This window comes from Cryptococcus neoformans, chromosome 9, assembly GCF_000149385.1.
Source record: "Cryptococcus neoformans var. neoformans B-3501A chromosome 9, whole genome shotgun sequence".
NCBI classification, from domain to species: Eukaryota; Fungi; Basidiomycota; class Tremellomycetes; order Tremellales; family Cryptococcaceae; genus Cryptococcus; species Cryptococcus deneoformans.
Genome location: NC_009185.1, coordinates 296,352 through 309,999, shown reverse-complemented (window position 1 = coordinate 309,999; position 13,648 = coordinate 296,352). Strand labels below are relative to the sequence as shown.

General features: G+C 50.0%; 6 protein-coding genes across 6 annotated transcripts; 5 read left to right on the top strand and 1 right to left on the bottom strand.

Moving 5' to 3' along the window:
* Window positions 1–1,173: 1,173 nt before the first annotated feature.
* On the top strand, window positions 1,174–3,842 carry CNBI1070 (hypothetical protein; the record flags this gene model as incomplete). Its single annotated transcript, XM_768400.1, has 7 exons — window positions 1,174–1,449; window positions 1,561–1,666; window positions 1,723–2,182; window positions 2,239–2,524; window positions 2,587–3,118; window positions 3,172–3,627; window positions 3,679–3,842. 7 exons carry the CDS (start codon window positions 1,174–1,176, stop codon window positions 3,840–3,842), a joined length of 2,280 nt encoding a protein of 759 aa, XP_773493.1.
* A 202-nt stretch (window positions 3,843–4,044) lies between these two features.
* Window positions 4,045–5,132, top strand: CNBI1060 (hypothetical protein; the record flags this gene model as incomplete). The annotated part of the gene is made up of 5 exons (XM_768399.1): window positions 4,045–4,456; window positions 4,511–4,603; window positions 4,663–4,734; window positions 4,791–4,909; window positions 5,007–5,132. The coding sequence occupies 5 exons, from the start codon at window positions 4,045–4,047 to the stop codon at window positions 5,130–5,132; spliced, it is 822 nt and encodes a 273-aa protein (XP_773492.1).
* A 1,424-nt stretch (window positions 5,133–6,556) lies between these two features.
* Window positions 6,557–8,636, bottom strand: CNBI1050 (hypothetical protein; the record flags this gene model as incomplete). The annotated part of the gene is made up of 3 exons (XM_768398.1): window positions 6,557–7,165; window positions 7,221–7,426; window positions 7,478–8,636. 3 exons carry the CDS (start codon window positions 8,634–8,636, stop codon window positions 6,557–6,559), a joined length of 1,974 nt encoding a protein of 657 aa, XP_773491.1.
* A 386-nt stretch (window positions 8,637–9,022) lies between these two features.
* On the top strand, window positions 9,023–9,678 carry CNBI1040 (hypothetical protein; the record flags this gene model as incomplete). Its single annotated transcript, XM_768397.1, has 2 exons — window positions 9,023–9,456; window positions 9,540–9,678. 2 exons carry the CDS (start codon window positions 9,023–9,025, stop codon window positions 9,676–9,678), a joined length of 573 nt encoding a protein of 190 aa, XP_773490.1.
* A 707-nt stretch (window positions 9,679–10,385) lies between these two features.
* Window positions 10,386–11,140, top strand: CNBI1030 (hypothetical protein; the record flags this gene model as incomplete). The annotated part of the gene is made up of 2 exons (XM_768396.1): window positions 10,386–10,876; window positions 10,960–11,140. The coding sequence occupies 2 exons, from the start codon at window positions 10,386–10,388 to the stop codon at window positions 11,138–11,140; spliced, it is 672 nt and encodes a 223-aa protein (XP_773489.1).
* Window positions 11,141–11,754: 614 nt separating this feature from the next.
* CNBI1020 (hypothetical protein) lies at window positions 11,755–13,426 on the top strand (the record flags this gene model as incomplete). The annotated part of the gene is made up of 9 exons (XM_768395.1): window positions 11,755–11,837; window positions 11,972–12,086; window positions 12,153–12,217; window positions 12,281–12,351; window positions 12,418–12,502; window positions 12,574–12,678; window positions 12,736–12,822; window positions 12,878–12,987; window positions 13,053–13,426. The coding sequence occupies 9 exons, from the start codon at window positions 11,755–11,757 to the stop codon at window positions 13,424–13,426; spliced, it is 1,095 nt and encodes a 364-aa protein (XP_773488.1).
* Between the last annotated feature and the right edge of the window lie 222 nt (window positions 13,427–13,648).

The following is a 13,648-nucleotide window of genomic DNA, read 5'->3' as shown; positions in this document are numbered from 1 at the left end:
CTGGCGGATAATTGTTTCCCTTCCTTGATGGTATATCGTCCGCCTTGGATGGTCAGTTGAGATAATTTAAAGAGGAGATATGGTCCTGGAAAACAGAAACTTTGATCGTGGAGGATATAAAGACCTACTGGTAGCTATTTGTACCTTTTGATACTGTAGATAATAAAGAAGATATAGAATATCAAGATCCTTGTACGTAGCTGGCATTTTCCATACATCATATCCATCTTATTATATTCATACATACATTACTCGCCACCATTGGCCCCCTTCCCCTGGCGCGACCTCCACTTCCACAGATTTTGCCACATGCTGCCTATCTTCGCCTCCTCACTCAACTGCGTAAGGGTTGCACCACCGTCTTGTTGGAGCGTTCCGAGGTATCGTCTGTTTGGGGATGAAAAGCCGTCGACATTTTGAGCTTGACGTTTTGTTTCTCCCAAAGATCCTTTCTGGTCGTCGGCCGCATGCCCGATATCCATCCATGTCAGTGAGAGAAAAACAAGCAGGCAGAGAGGCCATCCTGTGGACCTTCTCATCATAGAAGTCTATGATGGCCTGCTGTTCGACATCCTCCAGATTCCGAAAAAAGAAAGTCGCAAAATAATACACCGAGTCATGTTCGGATATATCGACATTGTCGATTTTCGGAGCCACAGACAGAAGAAAATGCACCTGGTCAATGAGTTAAAATCGGTCAGTGTAAGTCTCTCGGCGTAATTCCCAACATCTCACTCACGATTGGGGACGCGTACATGATGGTGGCTACGGAGGAGGCGGTCGCTTTTGACCTCTGAGCGGTGGTTGGTGCTCCATACCGGCTGTTTTTGTTCAGCGTGGCTGGGCCTAAATTTAACACCTGCAAGACCTATCACCGTTGTTGCAGTCAGTATCAAACTGCGATAGGAACTGAACACTCATTCGGGCTACGTACAAGTCCACATTTGAGAAATGATCCTCGATTGACACAAAGACATGAGAGTTTGTTGTTAGGCACGGTGTCGGATTCAGAGGAGAACGCTTCGCGCCTATATTTCGGGTATTGAGTTTTCCGATCCGTCCGTTCACCTTCCAAAAGCAGAGTTTAGAGCGAATGACCGTGTGTATTCATGCTATATGTGACCATTTCATTCAGAGATGCTCTTCCCTTTCTAATTTCTAACTGCAGCTACTATGATTATTCCTTCTTCCATACACCGCATCCAGTCTGTACATACCCCTCTTAGAACCCTCCGCACAACCTCGTTCTTCCCAGTATTAGCACCCGCGCACCCCGCCTCGATCACTGCCAGAAACGTATCCCGTAGAATGTTTGCCGCTTCCACTTACAGAGATAATCAGTTAAAAACCTTTGAGAACCAGAGTAAACTCCCAAGGCTGCCTGTGCCAGATTTGGAAGCTAGTCTGGAGGGGTACCTTCAGAGCCTGGGACCGTTACTGGAGGAAAAGGTGGGCTCTTGTTTCTTTCTTTTTTGGGGGTGATAAGTGTCATGTGATGTTTCTGACGCTTGTCATCGCGTGTGTTTCGTGGAACATGGGTGTGCTTACGAGCTTGTTTAGTATGACAAAGCTAGTTTGAGTAACGAAGTTGAGAAACGACGATTGTATGTTAAAGACTTTGCTTCAGCCGGAGGACTGGGGCGAGTTTTGCAAGAACGTCTTAAAGGTATGTACTAATACTTCATTACTTAAAAGCCTTCAGCTGAATAATGAGATGATAAGACCTTGATCATGTATCCCCCAACAACTGGCTAAATGATACACTCTGGCTTGCGCTCGCTTACCATACCTGGAGAGCTCCGCTGCTGGTCAACTCGAATTGGTGGCTATGCTTTGCCGAAGATCCGCTTAGCCCTCCTCCGCCTTCTCTACCTTCTTCTACGAATGAATCCAATTCCACGGGCGCTCAAACTGCTACTATCAAAATTCCCAACGCTAGCCCTCTCACGGACGTCCCGGCAGGCGGTCAAGGTGGTGGTAAAGAGTGGCTCGTGTCAGGCTCAATCGATCCTCCTGTGCAGTACGAAAAGGTCGTAAAGAAGGAGTGGATTACGCCCTGGCAAATTCGGCGTGCGGCTTGGATCGCTAGGCGATTTGCAGAGTTTAGGACGAAACTGGAGAGACAAGAGATCAAGCCGGATGAGATCAAGGGAGTCAAGTTCTGTATGAACCAGTATGCCAAGTATGTCGTTTCTTTCTAGCTTGTTAGTCTATGATAAAGACTAACACGGACTATAGCATGTTCAACCTCTCGAGGATACCTTTACCCAACTGCGACGCTTTTTCGAACCCTTCTCCACTCTCAACGCACCTCTCTCTTCTAGTGGATGATTACTACTACGCTATCGACATTTTTTCCCCACCTTCTTCCTCTGCCGACGGTGTGCCAGAACCACTCCCTGCTGGGGAAATTGAGAAGAGATTCCAAGCGGCAGTGGACGATGCTAAGCGAAGGAAACAACGTGGGGAAAGGGCTGTGGAGGTTGGTGTATTGGGTGCTGATGATAGAGATAACTGGACCAAGGTCGGCTGAGCCATACCAAACCCCATAAGGAATGATCGAGCTGATATGGTATACAATCGCAGAACCGAGAGCGCCTCTTACTTCTCTCACCCTCGAACCGCTCTACCCTGACTTCTCTCTCAACGTCTCTTCTCGCCCTTTCACTCGACCCTTACACACTCCCATCTGTGCCTCCTCCCTCTGGCGACCCTCTCCGGCTTCCGGCTGTTGACGCTCAAGTGAGAAACTGCGCCACAGGCATAGACGGCGGTAGAAACAGGTGGTTCGATAAAGCTGTTAGTGTGTTGGTAGAGACAAGCGGCCGGGCGGGGATTATGGGCGAGCATTCCCCGGTGGACGCATTGATTCCTAGTATCGTGGTCGAGTATGTGCTGGATAAGCCTGTCGATGAGTCCCAATTCAAGACTTCTACGCCGGTAGTGGTAGCCACGGGAAAGGGTGGTGAAGGGTGGGAGAAGCTGGATTGGGCTGTGGATGAGACTATCTTACAGGAGATTGAGCAAGTCAAGCAGAAGAATCAAAAGTTGATTGATGACTCTGATGCAAGTCAGTTGTGGTGGGGCGAATACGCTTCAGAATGGATTAAGAAAACTGGTTAGTAGTATCATCTTGCCATCTAATATTTCAAAGCTGAAATAGTCTGTTAGCCAAACAAGCACCCGACGCATATATCCAGCAAGCTCTCCAGCTTGCATGGTTCCTTGACCAAGGTTATCCTACGGCCACTTATGAAACCGCCTCTACTCGTACCATGCTGCACGGTCGTACGGACGTCATCCGCTCGCTCACATCCGAATCTCGTGCATTCGTCAAGGCCATGATCAACCCCGAAAGCACCGCCGATGAGAGATACAGGCTTCTGAGCAGCGCTTGCCAGGCGCACAATGCGCTTACTAAGAGGTCCTCCAGTGGGCATGGGTACGATCGTCATTTGATGGGTCTTAAGGTCCAGTTGCGAGCGGGGGAGACGCACCCCTTGTTTGAGGATGAGGTGTATGCAAAGAGCCAGGAGTGGAAATTGTCCACAAGCGGGTTGAGCGCTGGTGGGAAATTCACGGCGACTGGATTTGGGGCTGCTTGGCCCGATGGATATGGGATCAATTGTGAGCGCTGTGGCTATCAAATGAAGGGCTGTGAGTTGACAATGTGATCAGACATGGCAGGCCCGCATTTGATCAAGTTTGGGATTGAGAGTAAATTCTCGTGCGAGAAGACGTCTACGCAGCGGTTCAAGCATAATATTGCGCAAGTATTGCGGGATATGCGTGCTGTGTGCGAGGCGGTGGGCGGAGTGGATGCATCGCGGGCCAAGTTGTAGCAGCAGCAGAGTAGCAGTATATACAGCAAGATGTATTGGGTATGGGTTATGGAGTGAATGTGATTGGACGACGCGGAAAGTGCCACAGTCGGAAACGCCGGTTCTGCTGACACTCCAGCTGCATTGTGGTTCGTCGCCGCCATCTCTTAACACGTCTCCCTATTTCATCCTTGTTCTTTCCATCTTTCTCCACCACATTACAATGCGCCATCTCACGCTCATCCGCCCCGCTCTTCAGCCCATCGTGCCCCGCACCTTCGCCCGCACTTTAATCACAACCCCTCCCCGCCTCCTCGCCACTCCCTCAAACGATACCGGCCCTCAACATGTCACCCCCGGCCCGCCCAAATCTCCCAACCCTCTTGATACAGCTACCCAGAGCGCCATTAGCGCTCAAAAATACCCAGACTACTCTACTGGCCCTTCTGCCATTGACAAGGCCTCTCAGATCTTGTTCTTGACCGAGATTGTGAGGGGTATGTGGGTTGTGCTTGAGCAATTCTTCAGACCACCGTATACTATCATGTATCCCTTTGAGAAGGGACCTCTTTCAGCGAGGTTTAGAGGAGAACACGCTTTGAGACGGTACCCCAATGGCGAGGAAAGGTGCATTGGTAAGCTGGTTTAAAAGTTCCATGTCGATAGTACAAGGACTGACGAAGAGGCAGCGTGCAAGTTATGTGAAGCTATCTGCCCGGCGCAGGCCATCACCATTGAATCTGAGGCTCGTGAAGATGGATCTAGGAGGACTACCCGATATGGTATGTCGCCTTTTTTGTTGCTTTTCACTGCGCAAGTCGGGTGCTAATTCTGAGAATAGATATTGATATGACAAAGTGCATCTATTGTGGTTTCTGCCAAGAAGCGTGCCCCGTTGACGCCATTGTCGAGAGTATGTTAATTGACAAAGTAAATCAAGAGATTCTACGCTGACAGATGAAAAAACAGCACAAAACCAGGAATTCTCTACCGAAACTCGAGAAGAGTTGTTGTACAACAAGGAGAAGCTTTTGTTGAATGGTGACAGGGCGGAAGCGGAGATTGCTGCCAACCTCCAGTCTGAGCACGTATGTTTCACTCTTTCTCATCACTGCTCTGAACCTAGACTGACAGTTTGCCGCAGTACTACCGCTAGATTAATAATACACATTGCATATCATTTAGGGTTTGGAGGACAGCATGTGGGAGTGGGATGTACATGCGCAATACCATGGATATAAAATGTATCACAATTACGCTCTACAATTGTCGTGCTCGCAACGCGGTGTGATTTCTAGGCGCATGCGGTGAAGACGGAACACGGCAAAAGGTGAAAGGTAACAACAAGTTCCGGCGTCAAATATTTATCACGTACACGATCGGCACGTCATCCTATTGGGCGAATCAGCTCGACCCTATCGACCAATCGCGTCAAACGCGAATGGGAGGAAATCCTTTTACTGACCACTCCCAAAAACCAGGTTTCGTGTCTTCTCTGTGCATTTCATGCATGCTTGACTGACCACCTAGCGATATATGAGCTAATCCTTTGGCGGGTATACATTGCTTTTTCAAAATACCCACTATGCACACTGTCCGCGTATACTTTGCTCCCGACCATCCGCGGTTTCGCGTCTTTTTCGTCTGGAATACTTTGCTGGAGCCTCAGCCATCCGGAAAACTGCTTTTTCAGCTTGTTTGGCGGTACCGACTGGCTAGGGTGGAGATGGGAACAGGGATGAGGGTCTGATTCGGTGTATGATGGTGGAGCAGCGGCGTGTTGACCGCTTGCTGTAAGGGTGGAACCTGCGTTCAAAAAATGAAAAGTATACCAGCTCTTCCCCCCGTCGAAAACGCTGGGATTCAAGCAGGGCGGTAATCCAGCTGGATCCCTACCCAACACAGCCGTCTTTTCCGGCCTCGCCACCTTGCTGCTTGTTCCTTTTACTTTTGCGCCCTCGCCCTCGCCCCCGCCCCCGCCTGACTGAGACGGGGACGGAAAAGATGACGAGGAATGGAAACTAGAATAAGCAGGCAAAGAAGGGAGACTTTCGGATGCAGACGATCCAAGAGATTCAGCTTGTTTTTGGAGTTCGGCCAAGGTGGGTACTTGAGGGATGATCCGTGGGCCGGCGAGGGTGGTGAGGGAAAGGGCTGTAAAGAGGGACGGCATTTTTTATCACCTCTTTTTCAGGTCCAGCGTCAGGACGTGGGAACTTGCTTTATGTGATTAATAGTTGATGACAGAACGGCTGTGTTCTTGACTATGATTGTTTTCCGTTCCAGAGTCAAGAGAGAATTGAGAGACGTGGAAAGATGAGTTTTACGAGCTCTTTTAACAAGAACATCTCATCGCACGGTCAGACCTGCGTGTTCTCAAAAAACTGTGCAAGGAGGTGTTGAGACAAGGGACCGGTCCTACGTAATATGCGTTGTCTCTTACATATCGGCAGCCTTACTTCAAAGGATGTGCCAGCAAATGAGTCGAGTATCGTCAATAAGCAACAATAGTCTGCGACAACAACCCCCCGCCAAAAGCTCCTCGTTACTCAAAGGACGACCAGAGAACAAGATCTCATTTCTAAAATCGATGAACGATTTGGTATATAGATGAAGATGACCACTAGGGTGATAATCAAGATATGCAAGGTATTGACGTTTTTATACAACCCAAAAAGCAAACGAACAAAATATAAAGCAAGACGGCTTCCCTTTCTCTTCACAAAACTACGAATCTAATAATCTGGCATCTCTCTCATGACCAACCTCTCAAAATCCTTTTCTCTCCACCCATCACTTTCAATCATCCCAAACAACTTTCCTTCATCCAGCCCAAACGCAGTCAACGTCCCATCAATCCCTTCCTGCACAAACGTCTCCCCTCTCAACTTTGCTCGCTCCCTCTCCCTCTGAAGAATCGCCAACGACGCCGGATTATGTCCCTCCAGCACGGAGAGCACTTCTTGTTTATCGGGGTAGTACAGCCTCGGCTCTAGGTACCCAAAGATCGCCAATGCTGCTCGAAACACAAACCCATCACCGTCCAACATGATCTGGTCCCATAACCGACAACTAGACTCAAACCCGACTTGCTCGACTAGTAGGCTGCGGAACCAGTTTTCGGGGACGCCGACGCCGAGGGCTTTACAGTTGGCGTAGATTTTGGGGTATCGGTCCGCCTGGAGGTTTTCGAGGATACGGTAGTAGGCGGAGATTTCGGGGGAGAGCGGGGTGAAGAATGCGCGGAGGAGGGGGCGGGAGAGGATGTTGAGGAGAGTGAGGAAGGCGGTAGGGGGTGGGGAAGCGAGGAGGAGCATGGCGCAGAGGAGGTTTATGTAGGGTGCCTATTCGGACCGTCAGATTTCTTTTTTTTATTTTTTGAAAAAGAAAATAACTTGCATATCCCAATCCTTCATCTGACCTGAAGACCAGCCATGCACAGATCAATTCCCTCAGATCGTCTCGGAGTGGAGAACCTCTTGTAAAGACTTTGAGCGTGACGAGTGTGTTATCCATATCGCCTTCAATTGTTTTCAACAGATCCGGTGGGAAACGGTTGGTAGCGAGACCTTTACGGGCACGGGCGAGGTACGTTTTGTATATATCTACATGGTGGGGGGGTGAGCAACGAGAAAAAGGCTAGGATGGCGACGTACCCTTGGATAAAGCCAGCGGATTACCTACGGCCATACTCCACGCTTTCCCCCTCAAATGGCTCGGCACGCCTTCAAACCACAGTTTCCTCAACTCTTCATTCTCCTTTACCTTTTTCGCCGAAAAATCCTTTTCATCCGAAAGTAATTTCTCCCACTTTGGGGCTTCGGCCGTTAACCGCTTCTCCTTCTCCAAGCGTCTTATTTCTGCTTGCTTCGCGAGGACTTTTTCGTGTTCCCTGGCGTGGCGCATCATGTCTTCCCATTGATGCAGGTGGGTGACGTCTTCGATGCGGTCTTTAGGCGGGAGCCAGGAAGGTCGGGTGTGGGAGATTACTTTTTCAAAGGTCGATACGCCCTTGGCGCCCAACGCTGGGGTGTGCTGATGTGTTTGTCCTGAGGGATGTGAAGGGTTGGCAGAGGTAGATCCCTGGGATGCCTGTGTCGCGTGCGTCCCGTTGGAGGCGTTGGAGACGGTAGAGAGACGCTTGGAAGAACTTGGACGTGGAGAGGTGGGAATAGGCCAGGGAAATGGATGAGGTGGGGGAGCAGCCCGTCGCGGAGGTGTAGCTGTCGACGCTCGCCCGGGGATCCCTTGTCCGTTATGTCCGTCATGTGTGGATGGAAGAGGTTCAGCGCTTTGTGAAGAATGGGGCGGTGGGTGTTCAGGCAATTCGCCGCGGGCGGTTTGGTGTCCATCGCTTGACATGCCGAACCCGCCCCATGATCTCCGCTTCTTCACTGATTTTGGGGACAGCATCTCGCGGGGCGAAGAGGGAAGAGGGACAGTGGGTACCTCACGCGGAGGCGTGGAAGACAGAGGGATTGATTCGAAAGGCGCAGAGAGATCACCATCCTCTGCGTCGATACCATTACCGATTGCGTTCCCCTCGAGTATCGGAGGGAAATTTTCGTGTTCTAGAGCATGGAGCGATGAAGGCGATGCGTTTTGAAAGGAGAGCGTGTACGAAAGTGCTGACCGGGGCGAAAGAGTTGGAGACGATGTGGACGTGGGCAGAGGCACCTGTCTTGGAGATGGCTGAGTGCCGTGTCCATGACCGTCGGGTGCACCGAATGAGCGGGAGCTGGAAGACGGGGAGCAGGCGGGGACGCGGCCGTCGGGGGGGGTGTCCGGCTGTGCGGGATCACTGGCTGGTGTCATGGATGCCCATGTAGCTTCTGTCCGAGTCAGCGTTCGATGTCAATTCGATGTCAACAACAGATACACCTCGCACGAAGATTCGGCCTGGCGGATGTGGTGTCCCGATCGCACCCCCGACTCTCCCACTGACGACGGCAGCGAACCGGCAGCCGGGCATGCAGAGCGAGTGCATGGGAGTGCGATGCATGCATGCCATACGGGCCATGCATCGCCACATACATAGAGCGTATCTTTGGTGCATGCATCGCGTCTATCCTCGGTACATACAAGTGCAGCAGCCGGGCTGTCGAGTGCTCCTGGCCGACGAGTGACGAGCCAGCGCGTCGGGTGTCTCCAACTCGACTTTCCCATTCCTCTTTCCTCTTTTTCTCTACGCGTTTCGTTGTATGCCCACTATGCCCTCGCCATACTCCTCTTACCCGCAAACGCCCCAGTCCAACCCTCATTCTCATACCCACTCGCCCAACCTGCTCAATCTCCCGTACCTCCAGCCGCAAACCAGCGGTTCCTCTTCCAGCCTCCTCGAAGCCGTCGTCGGCAGACCCCAACCCCGTACCCCTCCGACGGCCTACGCGTCCCAGCTCGCTACTCAGGTAACGCCCGTCTCGGTTTCACGTCCCTCTCCCGCTGTGTACCCTCACCGGCAAGGCCCCGGCTCCGATGCCGGTGCTGGGCATGGATCAACGGAACCATCTACTTCGGCGTCTAGTGGCTCGCACGGCGAGAGCGATTGGGATATGGTCAGTAAAGCAAGTGGAGTGAATGGCGATGGGCAGAGTGAAGAAGCAGTCAAAGATCTTGAACAAAAAGTTGAAAAGCGGTAAGCCTCTTTCTTTTTCCTAGAGATTGGAGCGAGAGTTTGTAAAAAAACAGAATGCAAGCGCTGAAACGAGATTTAAACAGTCGGTCACAACTCCCTCGTCTCGAGTCCCAGCTTGCCGAGCTTGAAGCTCAGATCAAAGCAGCTGAAGAGCGTATCGCTCGTGCCCAGTCTGTTGGATCCAAGGAAAGCGTCGCCCAAGCTCAGACTGGGCAGCGGTAAATGCTCCCCAACCCTTTTTTTGTTGTCCGATTCCCCGCGGTAACCTTGCAGTGCAAGGAAAGATATGATTCCTGGCGACGATTTGATCGAATAACCAATGCGCAAACATAAGCCTCCCTTACTCCAGTTCATTTGTAGCATAAGCCTCTCTTTTGTTCACCTCTGCCACGAAATCATTCAAATGTTTGTTTCCTTTTACGATCTCTTTCCAGCCTTTTTTTACGCTTTTTACGTCGGCCAAGTCTGCAGTGTAGTGTATTGACTCGAAATAGTCTTGTCAAATCTCCGCTTCTCGGTCACGATGATATGAATGACATGGCATCGTCTCTGGTACCTGGGATGTTTACTGGCTAGTTGGTACGTTTGTAAATGATCATTAAATGGGGTAAGATGCGAAATGCCAACCTTGCAACTCGCCTTGCCAAGATGTCCCATTTGTTCGATATCCTTTGTCAAGCTCGCCTCCTGATTATACTTTCAGTCACTCGTGTGACAATCCTTTCAGCCTTTTTCCCAATCGATTGTCCACCACACCTTATTGTCCTCGTTGAGGGGGGGGGTTTAAGATGAGATGTAAACCTCATTCGCTGCATTCACACCCTCCTAAACGTTTCTGCCTCGGTACGATTTATTCGGTTTCTAGCTAACGCTCCGGAAGCGGTCACGGCCTGTTCATCCATTCATATTTTTTATTTATTTATTCAACCATGCGTATCTACCACCCCCTCGTACCGCTCTTATTCGCCGTCCCTTCTTTAGGCAGTTTATTCGGCAGCGACTCGAGCTCTACCACCTCTGCCTCGTCCTCTTCTTCCACCTCCTCATCGGCGACATCTGACGAAGTTACCTTTCTCCAAACCCTCCAAACTGCCGAGATCTCTTCCATGTCATGTCTCATCACCCTCGTCAACATGACCACCTCTTCCCTCGGTTCATGCCTCTCCCTCACCTCTCTCGCTAGCCTCATTTCCAACCCTTCTTCCTCCTCCGTCTCCTCCGCTGGGCAAGGTTTCTCCGACCAGCTCAACACTTACCTAGGGACAGTATGTTCCTCAACATGCAGTGAAAGTGATTTGCTAGATGGCAAGAGTCAGCTGGCAGCGGTTTGTGATACGAACAATACGTTGGTGGGCGTGTTGGATGCCGTGTTGGATAATTATTCGTCGAGTTATAGGACGTTGGCTTGTCAGGTTTACTAGTATGCCAGGCTCTCTCTCTTTTCTCCCACCCCGTCTGTCTGCTACTGACGATCGTCTCTTAAAAAAAACATAAAAAAAATAGCAACGGAACATCCGAACTCTGCCTCCCCAGCACACTCAACACATCCACCACCGCCAACTCTTACACCTTTTTCGACGCCCTCGTATCCGGGTCGAGCAGTGATCTCGAAACGTACCAGGACTCGGTTTTCACCCAGGCGGAATGTACGGGGTGTATGTATGAAATGTTTAAAGCTGCGTAAGTTGTGCTGCTTCCCTTGCTTAAATGTGAATTGGTTTTGACCCTGATCGCCAACAACAACAACCCACCCTTGGCTTACCCCACCGGCGCCCCCGATCACACAGGCAATACACAATCCCCAACATCCGCGGCCAATCCCTAACCGAAACATTCGCCAACCACCTGAAAAACGACTGCCCTTCTTCTTCAGGGGATAACTCGACAAGCTCGATTGACTGGAGTGATGTGGATGATCAGCAGATTCCGGATTCCTTGGAGGTTAGCCAGAGTACGCAGGTTACGACTAGTGCGGCGGTCGGAAGACAAGTCGAGGTTGGGATGGTGGGGGTGCTGGGGGTGGTGGGCATGGGGGCGATATGGATATTGTAGAGTATAGGCCAGGAGATGCATACACCCGTATCGCGAGAATAAATAAAACAGAGAAATGGAAAAAAAGATCCATCGTTAACAAATCCGCTTTGTGAAAAGAAAAACAAGGCGCGGTGAAAATTGATCCCGCTCTCATTGATCTTGCTGTGCTTTACCCGTCCAAGTCTCTCAGAACGTCTTTTCAATATCAAATCCCGACTCCATTTCCTATTCCCCGTCTTCCTTCCCCATCCAACTCGCCCAGACATGGCTCGTCTAGCTCTCCTGGCATCTGCGCTCCTCGCCACGGCGGCTTATGCGGCAAAATCAAATTGGGGTGAAGCCTGCGCGTGAGTCTTGTTAACCCCCTTACTCCCACCTCTTTCATGCGCGTGTCTCCTCTTCTTCACGCCTCAAGTCAAGTGACAAGTGACGTGACAAGCCCCCCCAAACTAATGACTAATGTATCTTTTGCTTTCCATAGCCAAGCGAACACACATTTGAACCAGGACAATTATGAGCTCGTGACGGACTGCAACTCATTAACGTATTGCGCGGATAATGGGACATGTGCATGGAAGGGATGTAGAAAGGATACTGTAAGTTTGCATGTCTAGTATGCCCTCACAAGAGATGGGGGAGGAGCTGATGAGGGGTATGGAAAGTATCCTTTTGGATACAATGACTATTCTTTCGATCAACTGCCACCACTTTGTCCTACGGGAGAATTGTAGGTCGTCATGGTCACTCTCTTGTTTTGGTAAATGCTTGGATTGCTAAATATAGAAAATAGCTGCCCGGATGAAGGTGATCACTGTCTGAACCAAGTACCGGTAGGAAGCAGCTGTCAAAAGGACCGAGATAGTATGTTTTTAACTATTCGCTATTCGTGGGTTGCCATAATACTGATTTTGATTGGCTTTTTGTAAGACGAGTGTCAACCGCCTCCCAACTGGAAACAGCTTAATGGCTACCTTAATAGTAACGGCAGCATCTGTCTTGATTATACTTGCTAGTATGTTTTTTTTTTCTTCTATATGCTCCGTCATTCAAGATTCCCGTGTTAGGGCTAATGTCATTTTGAAGCTACGCCAATGTCACTGTCGGTCAGACTTGTGTCAACGACAATACCGTCTACACTGCGTACAAAGACGATGGCTCTGCTTACGCCTTTATCGTTTCTCGAGACAAGTAGGTCCATTCGTTTTTCTGTTCTCTTTACATCGTACTCCTTCTAATTACATATAGCTGTGCGAATGGACATTATTGTGATGCTACTGAATTGGTCTGCTACAAATCCAAGGCTTTTGGAGCTACCTGTAGCGGTAACAAGGAGTAAGTCATCCCTGCTACTGACACCACGAGCTGCCCCGCTGATAATGTGAAAAAGATGCCTGTCGTACAACTGTGAGGATAATGGAAAGTGTGGAAAAGCCGCAAACGACGTCGTCCATCCCCCTGCTTGGCAATACGTCCTTGTCGGTTTGGGTATCGTCATCTGTAAATGCCAAATCCCATTGAGTCAAAGTGAACTATCACTGACTTTTTTTTTTCTTTTCTTTTAGTGATTGTCGCCGTTATGACCGGTCTCTGGTTTATGCACCGTCGATGGAGAAACGAAAAGCAGGTCATGCTCGAGCAATACTACAATGAACAAATCGCCTATCGACAATCCATCATGTCCATGTCCCACGCCAAACAATCCCTCCTTTCACTCCCGCCAAACACCACCGCCGGTGCAGCTCGAGCTTCTCTCTACGGTGATACTGCCTGGACGTCGGGCACCGACTATCAATCTGTCCCTCTTCCTCCAAACCTTCGACGTGATAGCACATCGGGGTGGAGCCATGATTCAGATCGGGTGGGTCACGACAGTGAGGTTTTCTTGATGCAGAATGGGAGGTATGCGGATGCGCCTGAAGTGTCAAAGTATCGCTAAAAATGTTGCGGGGAGCTTTGAGGACGCTTTGCTTTTTCTTTCCCTTCTTTCTTTGACGAGCATATGACGATTGCGCGCATTCCTTTTTCCAGGAAACCGCAAAGTAATGGACATTTTCAAAGTATTCAATACCTTTTTCCGTAAATGGGAAACTTTCCATTTACCGCTTTCACAGTCAATTTTTTAAACATATTTTCCAGACGTGTTGTTATCCCCACGATT